This window comes from Lepidothrix coronata, unplaced genomic scaffold, assembly GCF_001604755.1.
Source record: "Lepidothrix coronata isolate B3197 unplaced genomic scaffold, Lepidothrix_coronata-1.0 Scaffold210, whole genome shotgun sequence".
NCBI lineage: Eukaryota > Metazoa > Chordata > Aves > Passeriformes > Pipridae > Lepidothrix > Lepidothrix coronata.
Genome location: NW_016690390.1, coordinates 264,892 through 277,615, shown reverse-complemented (window position 1 = coordinate 277,615; position 12,724 = coordinate 264,892). Strand labels below are relative to the sequence as shown.

The 12,724-nt window shown below is 50.7% G+C and overlaps 2 protein-coding genes across 8 annotated transcripts; both read right to left on the bottom strand.

The window, feature by feature from the left end:
• Positions 1–2,566: 2,566 nt before the first annotated feature.
• CDK3 (cyclin dependent kinase 3) lies at positions 2,567–7,915 on the bottom strand. 4 transcript variants are annotated; one of them, XM_017832980.1, is made up of 8 exons: positions 7,768–7,915; positions 7,032–7,213; positions 6,207–6,284; positions 5,745–5,865; positions 5,100–5,270; positions 4,743–4,844; positions 3,836–4,039; positions 2,567–3,460 (listed from the first exon to the last, which is right to left on the bottom strand). In XM_017832980.1, the coding sequence occupies exons 2-8, from the start codon at positions 7,157–7,159 to the stop codon at positions 3,335–3,337; spliced, it is 930 nt and encodes a 309-aa protein (XP_017688469.1). In that variant the 5' UTR covers positions 7,160–7,213; positions 7,768–7,915; the 3' UTR covers positions 2,567–3,334. The 4 variants fall into 4 exon arrangements, with proteins under 4 accessions (XP_017688469.1, XP_017688471.1, XP_017688472.1 ...); XM_017832982.1 differs by lacking the exon at positions 7,768–7,915 and adding an exon at positions 7,357–7,753; XM_017832983.1 differs by lacking the exon at positions 7,768–7,915 and adding an exon at positions 7,457–7,753.
• An 852-nt stretch (positions 7,916–8,767) lies between these two features.
• On the bottom strand, positions 8,768–12,717 carry TEN1 (TEN1 CST complex subunit). 4 transcript variants are annotated; one of them, XM_017833014.1, is made up of 5 exons: positions 12,653–12,717; positions 11,284–11,387; positions 10,991–11,148; positions 9,695–9,803; positions 8,768–9,379 (listed from the first exon to the last, which is right to left on the bottom strand). In XM_017833014.1, exons 2-5 carry the CDS (start codon positions 11,367–11,369, stop codon positions 9,196–9,198), a joined length of 537 nt encoding a protein of 178 aa, XP_017688503.1. In that variant the 5' UTR covers positions 11,370–11,387; positions 12,653–12,717; the 3' UTR covers positions 8,768–9,195. The 4 variants fall into 4 exon arrangements, 3 of the variants coding, with proteins under 3 accessions (XP_017688503.1, XP_017688502.1, XP_017688504.1); XM_017833013.1 differs by lacking the exon at positions 12,653–12,717 and adding an exon at positions 12,162–12,647; XR_001877722.1 differs by lacking the exon at positions 12,653–12,717 and adding an exon at positions 12,162–12,647 and having other exon boundaries at positions 9,281–9,379; positions 9,603–9,803.
• Positions 12,718–12,724: the final 7 nt, after the last annotated feature.

Here is a 12,724-nt window from a genome sequence, read left to right as displayed (position 1 = left end):
TCAAAACAGCTCTCCCCACGGAGGCAGCAGCGATCACAGGAACGGAGCATCGAGCATTTAGGGCTGCACTCTCTTCTCTCTTAGCTATCTGCTTCCCCACACAGCTCGGCCGTGCACGGCAGAAGGCATGACCATGAACCTGACACGGAGGGTCCCCGCAGTCCCCCGGGGGCTGCTGTGACGCCAAAGAGGGGTTGATTGTGAGAACTCCGCTGTAGGTTAAACGTGGTTATGCTCAGAAAGGGGGGAGAGCCAGAGTGTTTTCTAGCTGGGTCATTCTGCATGCAATAAACATAGCAAGTGTGTCTCTGTGGCTGTGTTGTCTCTGCAGGCTGCGGCTGCCAAGTGGCTGAAGGCACAGCTACTCTTCCCTCCGTGCAATCCCAGGCCCTGCAGCCCAATCTACATGGGGTTTGTAGGCTCTTGCTCCCCGTGATCTCACAGCACTGAACCCCCTAAATGTCTTTCTGCATGTGAGTCCATATTTTTAAAGATTTTGTTGTATTTGTCTTTAAAACTGAAAAGCAGTGGGACTTTGCTCCCTGGTCATTTGGACACCTCTGAAAGAGGGACTAGTTTGCCAAAGGGTGCAGTTCCACCAGCAGTACTGGGAAATCTGTACTTGCTATTTCTTTAGGTGAACTAAAAGGATGTTACTCCTCTGTGTAACCTCCACCGCTCAGTCCTTGCTGAAACAAGCAAATCTCATATCCCAAATGTTCTCCTTTATTATCTACCCCATTGTGGAGCACCCCCTGGCTTTGTTGGATGAGAAAAATTACTTTCTACTGATGTCAGCTGCTCTTCTCCCTCTCCCAAGGGCTCTTTTACATGATGCTGTTCGGTAACTCCAACAAAACCAAATAATCCATAAGGACAGAGGTTTCTGCCCCCTCCTTTCCTCACCAGAGCAGCAGCACAGCCTCTATTTCCATATAGTCTTACTGGAATTTGAAGCATCCATTCCCAGCCTCCTTCCTCTCAGTAGAGCACTGCTGGCACTGCTGCTCTGGACCAGCAGCAAGGGCTGGAGCTGGGCTGTGATGGATCAGGAGAGAAACTCTGGCCTGCCAGGGCAAGTCCAACAGCCCTCAGAGCACAGGAGCATGGCCAGGTAAGGATCATGTCCCAGCACAACCCAGGAGCCCTGGACCAGTGCAGTTCCCAGCAGTCCCCGGGTCCCAGCTCTTCAAAGCTGCTGGGAACAGCCTTGCAGTGCCTTGGCTTTGCTCCCCTCAGCTGCCTGAAAGCAGGGAAGATCCATTGGCAACGGGGCTGTTGCCTTTCCTGCAGCTCAGCTCTGCCCAACAGGTGAGTTTGCTGCCAGGCTTCCCCTCACTTGGCTCTGTGGGGTGATGAAATGATTTGGGGGAATGCTCTGTAACTACAGGGACTTTGGGGTTCTGGTAATTAGGCGGTCAGTTAATAATTTTGGACAAACTGTTCCCTAACTGTGTGGTAGGAGGTGTTTACCTGGGGCTGGGTGAAGGTGTTAAGAGATGATTAGGTGGCTGAGCAGTCTAGTCTAGTCTGAAAAAAACTCACTAAAAATCCTTTTCTTTGCTACCACGAGCCCCTCATCTGCAGAAAGCAGCTCGTGTCATGTCCCGATGTGTCCATAGGAAGCACCAGCCAGCCAGGGGGCTTTCCCCAGGGCCTGGCTGTCTGGCAGGGTTGTCAGTTGCTCAGGAAAAGCCAGGTAGGACTTCTCCTCCCTTCCCAAGCACAGGGTGATGAACCATGGTCTTCCCAGAGCAGTTATTTCAACACAGCTGTTGTTGATTCCCTTTGCTGACAGTGGAGTTGGGTCCCAAACATTTAAAATTCAGCCTGTTGCTTCATTTTGATGTGTTGTAGTGTTTTTATTTATGTTTCTGGTCTGGATGAATGTCCTTGGTATTTATTTCTTAATGCAGATCTTTTAAAAACAGAATAAAAATGAAACTCTCCTGCAAACGGTTTGTCAGGTGAGCATTGTTTGCATAGAGTGAACAGTGGAACATTGTATGAAATGAATTGACTTTACAAGGTGTATGCAAAGGCAGGGAAATGATTCCCATAGCAGAATTAATCCATGTCTCCATGGATTCATCCACAAACATGCCCCTGTTGGCTGTCACCAAACAGAGGCCACAAGATGCTGCAGGAGCACAGATGTCAGGTTGTGCTGAAACCAGTTTTTGGGATCACAGTTATTAGGAGGGCACATGTGTGCACGTGCATGAAAAACAGGAGTGCAGAAGTTTGGCTTCCATGAGTTAAATCTGTCTTTTGAGTATTTCAATAAGCAGAACATAACTGTGATCTAGTTTGTGGTGATGGAAAACAAGCCCAGCTTACCCCACTGAGACACTGGGCTGCAGAAGCATCAGCCGCTCGCTCCACAACAGAATTGAGAGCACATCTCTTCACCTGCCAAGGATTTGGGCTGGAAAGGATAAAAGAAAGAGTGTAGGAGATGAGGAAGGAAGAGCAGCTCTGTGGAAAAAAGGACCAGCCAGGTTGTCCTGCGTCAGCAGCCCGATGGGCTGTTCCAAATAATAAACACCAAGGTTTCTGAACAAACTACAAGTATATATTTTATTCTATATTGAAAGAAAAAAATGAAAATTACAAAACCACACCAAGAGTCAGTGACAATTCTCCAAACATTTGAACTGCAAAAACATTTCCAATACAATAAAGCAGAGGAAACAGCATTACATTTGGAAAGATGTGGTTTAGCTGTTCCTGTTTCCAGTCATATCCAGCAAGTGCTTTATCCTAACTGGATCTGCTTTATGATAACTGGATCTTTGGCTTCTTGGTCCCACCTAACGCACAAATTAAGACTCCTGATAGTGCTCTTCAGCTTGTGGAAGAGCAGGATGTGAGCTCTGTTAAACAGTTCAGACTAAACAATGTGCTGACAAGCCCGGTGTGGTAACAGCAGTAAAGGGCTGAGCTCCTTTTCCCAAAGTGGAGCTCCAGCACGCCCTGGTGCCAGCAACTGCCACTGACAGAGCTAGGGATGCTCCAGTGCTGGAGACAGAACTCACTGTGAGTCACCTTAGCTCACTAATGCAAGGACAAACCTCTGAGAGATGCTCTCTTCTCTACATTTCAGTGTTTTATGCTGAAAAATGACCCCCACCCTTTTGCACGTGACCTCTTCAAACCACTCTCTGGCTGCAACACGAACTTTCCCCCAGCAACAGGCTGAGAGTCTCTAAATGCCAAGAATGTCCCCTTCCAGGGTCCTCAGGAGAAGCAAGATCCCGAGTCCCAGCTGGGCCCCAAACCAGACCTGCAGTGCTACCTGGAGGTGCAGGAGCTTGGGGAGAGCTGTGTCCTCTCATCTGCATTCTCTCCGCAGTGTGTGTCGCTGTTCGGGGGTCCCGGAGCTCCTGCTGAGGAAGTACTGGTGGTTGAGGGCTGCCTTGGCTGAGATGCGCTTGCTGGGATCATACAGGAGCAATTGCTGCCAGGAGAAAAACCCAGCAGAGTTAGGATTTTAAAAATTAAATGATCACTTGCACCCACACATGGCTGGGCCCACTTGCAGGTGTTGGTCCTGGGCTTCAGGGGTCACCCACAACTCAAATTACTGTGGGGATTATGTTAGAAGAGTTCCTTGACTCCCAGTGCAGTGGTTACTATAGGAACCTGCAGTGACTGTCCTGCTTCAGAGCAGGACTGAGCCCTATTCCGTGATTTGATGCTTCTGCAGTGGCAGAGGTGAGCTTTAGGCCCAGATCAGATTTACAATTCCAGGTAAATCAGTCTCAAATATCCCTATTCTTTGCCCAGTCTGAAAAGGTCCTGTCTGTCCCCAGGTCTTATTCTGAGCCCTCACCGTCAGTAAGTCTCTCCCATCTCGATCCAAGTTGGGAACAATGTCCTTCATCTCCTTCTTTGGCCACCGGGGAAAGCTCCCCTTGTAGTCAGGCAGCTGGGTCACGCCAGGCCAGGTCACCTCGGTGGGAGTGCCCAGGGTGCGAAAGATCTGGAAGAGCTGGTCGATCTCAGAGTCCCCTGGAAACAGGGCCTTCCTGGTCATCTGGTGGAGAAGAGAAGGCGGCAGTTCCCACCTTTCCATCAGCTGTGTGCCCTATTTCTTGCTGCAGGCAGCCCTTTGTCCCGGCAGGTGCAAACAACTGCACAGAACAGGGCACTTGCAATGCCAGGCAGTGGTTGGGAAAGTCACAAGTGTCTGACTGCTTGTCTCCAGCTCCTCTCCATTGATCCATGCTATCCTGGGGCTGTCCCTCTTTCAGCCAGTCCCTTATCCCTCTTTGTCTCCAGTTTCTAACACCCACTCCTGGCTCGCTCCCTCTTGCCTACTCTGCAGCTCAGGGACTTTGGGAATGAGTGCTATTACATTGCAGGGATAACCAGAGCTCTTCCAAGGGGAGTACAGGCCCCTAGGAGATCCACTCTGCCATGCTACAACAGTGCTAGTTCTCTGCAGCCCACTGTGAAGACATAGAGTCATCTCCTCCCAGGATCAAAATGCTGCAACAGCAAAACAGAATTTACCCCTTCCGTGAGGAGAGGCACCATGTCACCATGTATCTGGAAATGCAGCCTTCTGCCCCTGAGGGTGGCAGATTTCCCTCTGAGATAAGGATCAGCTAACCCTCAGGGTGGACTTTCCATAACAGTGGGAACACAGTATCACAGATGTTCTGCATCTCATCCCATCTTCCCACTGCAGCTGCCTCCTCCCTGCCCGTTAAAGACACTATTTAAACCCATCCTACCATTTCTGCAAAGATGCAGCCGATGCTCCAGATATCCACAGGGGTTGAGTAGTACCTGCATCCCAGCAGTATCTCGGGGGCTCGGTACCACAGAGTCACCACCTGCAAAGGAACCAACAAACGAGCTCTGGAGCAAATAAATATACCCTGTACAGAGAAGGTGGGAACCCAGCTTGCAGCCAGGCTAGAGACAGAAGACTTCGTGGGGACATGAGGTAACTTTTTAGGTGCAGGTTAGGATCAGAGCGTGTTCCTGGCTATGGCTGTGCCTCCATTATGGATGAATAACTTGTGGTGATGCTGCTACTGTTCACCCACCGTGGACTGTGTACCCCGCTGTGGGAGTCTCAACACTACCTCATGAGTGTATGTGCGCAGGGGGACTCCAAAAGCTCTTGCCAGTCCAAAATCAGCCAACTTGATTGCTCCTGCTTCGTTAATGAGCAAGTTCTGCGGCTTCAAGTCCCTGTGGATGACCCTGTGAGAGTGGCAGAAGCTCACACCCTGCAGCAGCTGGAAAAGATAGTTCTAAGGAGAGAAGAGATTTCAGATAAGGCCATGATGAAAACTTTGAATGCTGGATTGTGTGAACCAACACACTTTGGATTACTTACAGATCTGAATGGGAAAAAAGACCTTGCTACAATGCAACATCAGGCTTGTGGGCTACTACTCAGAGACATACACACAACCTGCTCCCACCCTGCTTGGGGTCAGAAGGACTCTAATCCAGGCAATGGATCTAACGTCAGTCCCTTCCACTCATCCATTACTCTCTACAAAGCAATAGATCCCTCAGTTTGTTCTGCAGCAGAGATGGGCTCGAGAGCCTGGAAACAGCTGGGAAATAAATGTACTGAGCAATAGTGCCACGAGGGTTTCCCAGCTGAAATGTTTGAGATCTGAGGCTGAGGAATCTCTTCCAGGTGCAGTCTGCCCAGCAGAAGGCAGCAGGGATACATGCTCTCTGCCCTGCCTGTTGGCACTCCTTCCACACTGTACCTTGACCAAGCTTAAAGGGAGAGCTCCGGATTGGCACGAGTCCATGTATTTCTTCAGGTCCTGACTCAGATACTCAAACACTATATAGAGCTTCTTCTGGCTGTGTATGACATCCAGGAGCCTGCAGAAGAAGTGCAGATTCTCCCTTCAGTACCTTCTCCTAGAACTTTATGAATATCCAAACATCCCTCATCCCACAGATGCCCCTGCTCTGTGAACCCTTTGGAGCAGAGAGAGGCAGAGGTGCAGCTAGTATGGAGCAGCAACAGCTTAGACCAGTGTGTGTTGCTGGAGTGAGGTATTGCTGAGAGTCAGGGAAGTGCAAGTGATTCCCGCATTTTCCTGTTTATTTTTCTCCTGTCTGTGCAGCTGGGAAAGGACAGAAAATTCCTCTTGCTGCTTGTACCCAGAGCTCCTGTAGCAGGAACTCATCGATGAGCTGGTGGGGAGGGTTCATCTTACCTGACTATGTTGGGGTGCTTCAGCTCCTTCAGCAGTGAGATTTCTCGGATCGCAGTGCTGGGGACACCCTCTGACTCCCTGTGGCAGAGACACCCTGTAACCCAGGGGGATCCCACAGCCCATTGGGGTCCTGTGTCCTTTCCCTCTTCCACTGTACCCCATCACCTGCCCAGGGGAGCGTTTGAGTTTGGGATGGAGCAGTGCTGGGGGTGAGGTAGGGGGCAATGGAGTTGTGGGCAAGGAGATGGAAGAAGTGACCCAGACAGTTCAAGTCCCAGGGCAGAGGTTGTTTGGAAGCACCTGAGAGTGCATTTAGAGAGGCAATAACGGTTTAAATGCCCAGGTCTTGATTTTTGGAGGTGGTGGGAGATGAAAGCTCTGTGTCCCTCATGTAGCCACCTCCCCCATCCTGAGGGGCCACCATGGGGTTGCAGTCCCACCACAATTGCCCCCCAGCCCACAGACACCCCTCACTGTGCAGACAGCCCAGGGCTGATCCAGGGGAAGAGCAATGAGCTTTTACCTGCTCAGTCCCACCTTGGAGGGGCTGAGGCTGACCCCGCTGGGAGGCTGAACCTCACCAGACCCCCACACCACAGCCCTGAGGGAGAGACCACCTCCCAAAATGGCAGCTGCTTCCCCCTGCCCCGTGCCTTGAGCCCAGGGCCTGGTGTCACTGGGTAAGGCCCTAACCACTCCCACGAGCTGATAGAGACACTTTTTTCCCCTCATGTCCGGCTTTTTTGAGCCTCTTGCACCATTTTGGACGCCAGCCTGGTGCCATGGCAGGCCCAGGGCTTTGCCCCGTGGCTTTGCCCCACTCACGCGTCCAAGCGGATCTTCTTGAGGGCCACCAGCTGCCCCGTGCGCTTGTTGCGAGCCTTGTACACCACACCGTAAGTGCCCTCCCCGATCTTCTCCACCTTCTGGAATGACTCCTGGATGGCCTCCATGGGGCTGCCTCCGCTTGGTGATGGCAGTGTGGGGTGGCCGGCTGGCGCTGTGCTCTGAGGGGAAAAAACAGGGCGGGAAACAAAAAGGTGAATGTGGGGAAGTGGTTTGGTCTCCCTGGGTGTCCCCTGAGGTGCTGCTGTGTCTGAGTCCCTGCTTGCTGCTCCCTCAGCCTTGAGGGACCCCCTCAGGGACCTGCCTGGGGTGACTGTGGGTGGACAGGGCTGCCTGGGCACTCTGGGGGTCTGGGGGTGTCTGGGGGGCTTCTGGCAGACCCAAAGAATCACACCCTGGTTTACCACGGCTGGTTGTTCCACCTGGGTTGTACAGTGTGCTGGCTAAAGCCAAAAACTGAGGAAAATGGATGTACAGAGGTGCTTTGGGGCCTGGGGAAAGGCAGCAAGAACTGCACAGGGCCAGGGGAAGCTCTCCCACTCCATTTGTACAGTTTTTGGCATCAAGGGGATAATCAGGCTCGTGATTAATGTTCCCTGGGACACGCTGAGGTCAAAGACCCAGCAGGATGTCTTTTTTATTGTTTTTTTTTTTTCCTTTTTATATTTCCTTTTTTTATGTGTGTCTTGCACAATTGTCCCTTTAACCTCCCCACCGTGGGCTGTGCCGCTTGGTCAGCCTTTTGGAAGATGCCCTTGAAGAGGGATTAATCATTGACTTGACAGCTGATGGAAGACATGATTAAAATAATCTTATGTATTGTGGCATCAGGAAAGGCAAAGCCAAAGGGAATGTTGTCTGGAGGGCTTGGGGGCTTCACATCTCTGGGTGGTCATGGACATGGCAGCTGTGTGAATCCACAGGGAAGACCCCAACTTTTAGGGCTGATTTAGCCCCTTGCTGAGCCAGCAGCTCAATTTCTTTTTTTTTTTTTGTTTTAATTAATCCTGATTTTGCTAATTTGAAAAAACAAAGCATTATTTGCTCTGTGGCAGAAGTGGGATCCACATGGCCATGGCAAACTCTTGTGTGGGTTCTCTGGTAGCTTATGAAGGTTGAGTTTGCACTGAAATCTCTGTCTGAAGTCATTGCCAAATTTGCTCTGTTCTTTACTGGTAGGATTTGTGGGTTGCTTTTTTATCATAACACTTGTAGAAACCTGGTATTTTGGATGTTCTCAGTCCTGGCATCTTGGATAATCCCAACTCTGGCAAACTTGGCCATTTGGATAAAATTTAAGCACGAGGAGGAAGGTAGAACAGATAGGAGATGAGGTGTAAACATAAATGCATCATGACAGACTTGCCATTGTCTTACACAAAACCAGGTTATAATCTTGCCTCTTGAAATCATGGTTTTGGATTTGGGCTCAACAGAGTGCTCAGTCAGAGCTTTTCTATTTCTGTAACTGGGTGAAGAAAAACATAAGACTAAATTATGATTCAGGATTAATGCAAGTACTGTAATTGCCATCTCAGGCCCTTGAATCAAGCCTGCCTGCAATGGGATTGTGCCAATACCTGTTGTATTTTATCTGCTGCTGTGCACTGGACAGCTTCAGTCCTTATTTTCTGCACATTTCAACAGAAAAACCATTTTATTCTCACTTGACATTAGTGATTTTCTGTCCTTTTGTCAGTGGTTTAATTCTGCTGGGTGGGCCTGGCACCATGTTCTTAAACCAGAGTGGCTCTGATGTAAACTTCATCTCCTTCTCTTGCAACTTTTTCAAAACAAACTAATTCCTTACACACACGGTACTTAGGAGAAGGAGGAAAAATGTGTATCACTGAATTTTCTTACATCATCCACAGGGTTTGTGCAGGGTCTAATGCATTTGACTTGGCAAGAAAGAGGGTTTTAATCAATAAAAGACAGACTGCCTTCTCTTTTCATCTTTATTTAGGAAAATATAAATCAAAAAAAAATAAATCTCTCAAAAGGGATTTAAGATCTCTTAAACTTAATTGTGTCAAGGAAGAAAGTCAAGTGATGGTTGTCAGGGCACTGCAAATATTTATCTTAGAGGTAAAATCAATCCTCCCCTTGGACACCAGCTACTGAAAGCCCGAAGAGGCAGCTGCTACTGAAAATAGGGACTCTTTGTTCTTCTTGTTTCTTTGTTAGTCAATCCAGGTAAGTGAGTGTTTTGCCAGGAATGTTCCTGTGTGGCAACTGAGTCAGGGCACTCTTTCCTCCAATCTGCCAACAATGAGCTGCTTAACTCCAGATTCGGAGACTTCTCCTTTTCACGACTTCTCCAGGCCCTGTATTACAAAAGGACCAGTATAACCCAAGTGTTCCCTTTCCTTAATCACCCTTTCAAAAAACAAACAACAAACCTTCCCTGAGCTATTTTCAGTGATGACACATGGCATGAATGGATAACCCAGTCACAGACTGACTCACAGTCTTCAAGTGCTTCCCTGCTCAGTGACTTTGCTGTTTGCCACAGCAAACCCCATGTAGCAAACCCACATCCTAATTTACTTTTAACATATTTGTTGCAAATGGTAGTGCAAGGACCAGCATATGTCTGGTCTCGGAGCTGTCAGGATGTGCTGCTTTCCCTCTGCTCCTGCCTCTCCTTGAAGTACTTCCTCTGCTCCTGTATGGCTTGTTCCAGCAAGGGCACGTTCATCCCTTCCACGCAGGTCAGTATTCGTGCTTTTACCACGGGACTGGAAGTTTCTGTAGAAAGAAAAACAGACAAAGCAGCTTGGAGACAGAGAGTTCCCTGAGGCAGCATATGGCTCCAGCTAGACAAGTAACCACAGCCTAAGTGCCAGGAGACTGGATTGGCCACTGGCCACTGAAGGGAGCAGCAGGCCTGGGAGCAGGTTAACTCAGTGACATGCTTCCCCTCTGCCCTGATGGCTACAAAATGCAGGTGACTGACACTGCGGTCTCCTTGCCCTGGGGAACGGTGCCAGTGCCTGCCATGCAGCATCTGTCTACTTCATGGCTGCATGGAGTTTGCTTTTTCCTGTCTAAAAAGCAGCAGGGACAGGTCTAATCTCATTTCTGAATGCTCCTGTGCAGACAACAGGACAGAACAAAGCTGGGCTTAGAAGAGGCTCAAAGCTGACTATAACCAACAGTTCATTGATAGCATTCAAGTGGTAACCTGGAGCTGCACAGAGGGACCAAATCTTGGTGACACAGCCACCATCTCAGCCTGCTCCCCTTCCATCCCTGCAAAAGGGGCCCAACTTGCTCCCAGCCTGTGATGACCAAAATAACATCTTTCTAGAGGAATTTCATGGCAGTGGTGTAGCAGGTCAGTCTCTAGAGGCCACGTGCAGTGTGGCTTTCCACATTCTGAGGATTTCAGTGGCACAGACGTGAATGTTTGTTACCAGGTGTGGCCAAGACAACAAAGGATTTGCTTCACCGTCTCAGCCCAGCTCAGATCAACTCCCCACGCAAAGCAGCTGGAGCACAGGGCACCCCAGGAAAGGACAACAGGGTGCACTGCATGACAGAGCCTGCCTGAATTCCTCACATGTCTGAGGGCAGGGATGATAATTAGAGCCTTTCAAGGATGGCAAAGACCAACCCAGCGAGCTTGCAATGAGGTATTGCTGCAATCAGCCACATTTGGAACGAAGACGGTCGGTGTGGTGGCTGCCGGTGATGCCAGAAGGCTTTAGCACAGGTCTCACAAGCCCAGCAGTGGTGCTTCTTGTCTCTAACAAAATCTGTGCCAGAGCATCAGATTTTCACCAAGATAAGCGTGGCTCTTCTCATGGTCAACAGGGACAGACAGGCTGCTCCTTGGATCAGCTGGAGGCAGCTGCACGACACGAGCCGCCTTGGCCCACACTGCCCTCAGTGACCCACGAGCAGCTAAAGGCACTGGTTCCTGGAGCATTTACCTTCCCTGTATTCAGCCTCTCCCAGGACGATGTAGAAAGACCCCAGCTGGGCTTGGAACGGCTCCACAAACTTGGTGTCGACACAGACCTGGTACTGAGCTGAGCTGTGCTGAGCGGTGAGAACGGCTTCGGATCGGGCCAGGTCATAGCAGCATAACCTGGGAATGACGGATTTGGGAAGCTCAGTGGTGCAGAAATACAATTACAAACCAAGTGACGGGAGTGAACCAGTGAAGAAAAGGCACATCTTTGGCATCCCCTGGCCCACAAGGAGAGCAGGGTACCCTTCTCACCTGCCAAACGTCCTCAGGGCCTCCCCCTCAGGGACTGAGTTGTTGATCTCCCATGGGAAGTAATAGACACCAGCACTTGGCAGCATCTCACACAACTGCTGGGCCTGCAGGAAAGCAAAACATCTGAGTCCATGTTGTTCCAAGCTATAAGTGACACTGCCCCAAAACCCCTTCTTTGCCCAGGTACCACCATCCAGGGGGCTGCAGGAGCTTCGTAGCTTCCCTGATGAGTCCTGTTTGCAGCTCAGTGTCAAGCCCGGGGCATTCCGGCATAAACAGGCACTGTCTACTCCAACATAACCCAGGATGAACAACAGGCAGCCCACCAGATCCTCCAGGTCTGGCCCAGAATATGGATAGGTTAAGAAAGGTTAAGAAGTGGGAAAAATGATGATTGAGAAATTCAGAGAGTGGGAGGGTCTGAGATGCAGGAGTAGCCTCAGCTGCTGGGGTGATGGGTTACTATGCAGCAAGATTTAAGGAATTATCCTGAACTTGTTCTCTTACTGCAGGATAAGAAATTCTGGCAGTGTCTGATCCTGTAGCTGGAGAACAATTACTTGGACACAAGCCAGCCTGGTTTCATCAGCAGTCTAGTAGGGTTTAGGAGACAGCGATGAGTGAAAAGGATTCATTCTAAAGCATTGCTCACGGGGCTTGCAAAATGCCCCACAGAGGACTCCGTGGGAGGCTGCTGAAACCAGGGCAATCCTGGCTCACCCCGTCTCTGCACATGCCTCACGCTGTCTGGCTGCCCCGTGCAAGGCTGGGCACACACACGGCGGGCGGCAAAATCCCCCCGGCACGGTCTCAACCTGGGCCACGGAGGTGCAGACCCACCTCCCTGCACTCCGCAGCTCCCTCCACCCCCGCCTCACCTAAAATTGAACAAGCAAGGCCAGTTGTGCACCTCCAGAAGGGCAAAGGCTGTTCTGCACGGCGTGGGTTTTGCTCCCGAATGGCGCTGCGCGCGCGGGTGGGATTAGCCAGGTGCGCAAGGTGCTCGGTGTGCGTTTTTCGGGTATAGAATCGTTTATGTTGCAGAAGCCGTACCCCGACCGCCACACCCCCTGTGCCCGCCCAATGCGCTACTTAATGCCCGCGCCACCTCCACCGCAGCACGCTGCAGGCACATTTATCGCAGCACTTTATATGCACGTCCAGAGCGCTGCCAAGCCCGCGTTTAACGCGTGGCCGAACGCGCCCCGCCAAAGGCATTTAACGAGCCGTTTATTTAATTAACTATCCAGTGCCGATGCAGGAGGCGATGTGCGCGTTCCCCACGCACACCACACCGCACCCCAGCCCCGGCTGCGGCCCGTTTTAGCGCTAAGGCGCCGCTCCAAGCTCGGTCTAACGCGCCGCTCACCGCTCCAGCACCGCATCCCGTGGGAACGGCGCCCACGTGGTCGGGACCCACGTGTCGTCGCGGGAGTGACGT

Excerpts from the sequence above, each read along its gene's own strand:
- CDK3 (XM_017832980.1), bottom strand. The coding sequence starts at position 7,159 with ATGGAGGCCATCCAGGAGTCATTCCAGAAGGTGGAGAAGATCGGGGAG. Across the intron at positions 4,845-5,099 it reads TGCGCACATACACTCATGAG|GTGGTGACTCTGTGGTACCG; the intron begins GTAGTGTTGAGA and ends GTTCCTTTGCAG. Across the intron at positions 3,461-3,835 it reads ATGGGAGAGACTTACTGACG|CAATTGCTCCTGTATGATCC; the intron begins GTGAGGGCTCAG and ends TTCTCCTGGCAG.
- TEN1 (XM_017833014.1), bottom strand. The coding sequence starts at position 11,369 with ATGCTGCCAAGTGCTGGTGTCTATTACTTCCCATGGGAGATCAACAAC. Across the intron at positions 9,804-10,990 it reads AGAGGCTGAATACAGGGAAG|AAACTTCCAGTCCCGTGGTA; the intron begins GTAAATGCTCCA and ends TTCTTTCTACAG. Across the intron at positions 9,380-9,694 it reads AGGAAGTACTTCAAGGAGAG|GGCCTGGAGAAGTCGTGAAA; the intron begins GCAGGAGCAGAG and ends TTTGTAATACAG.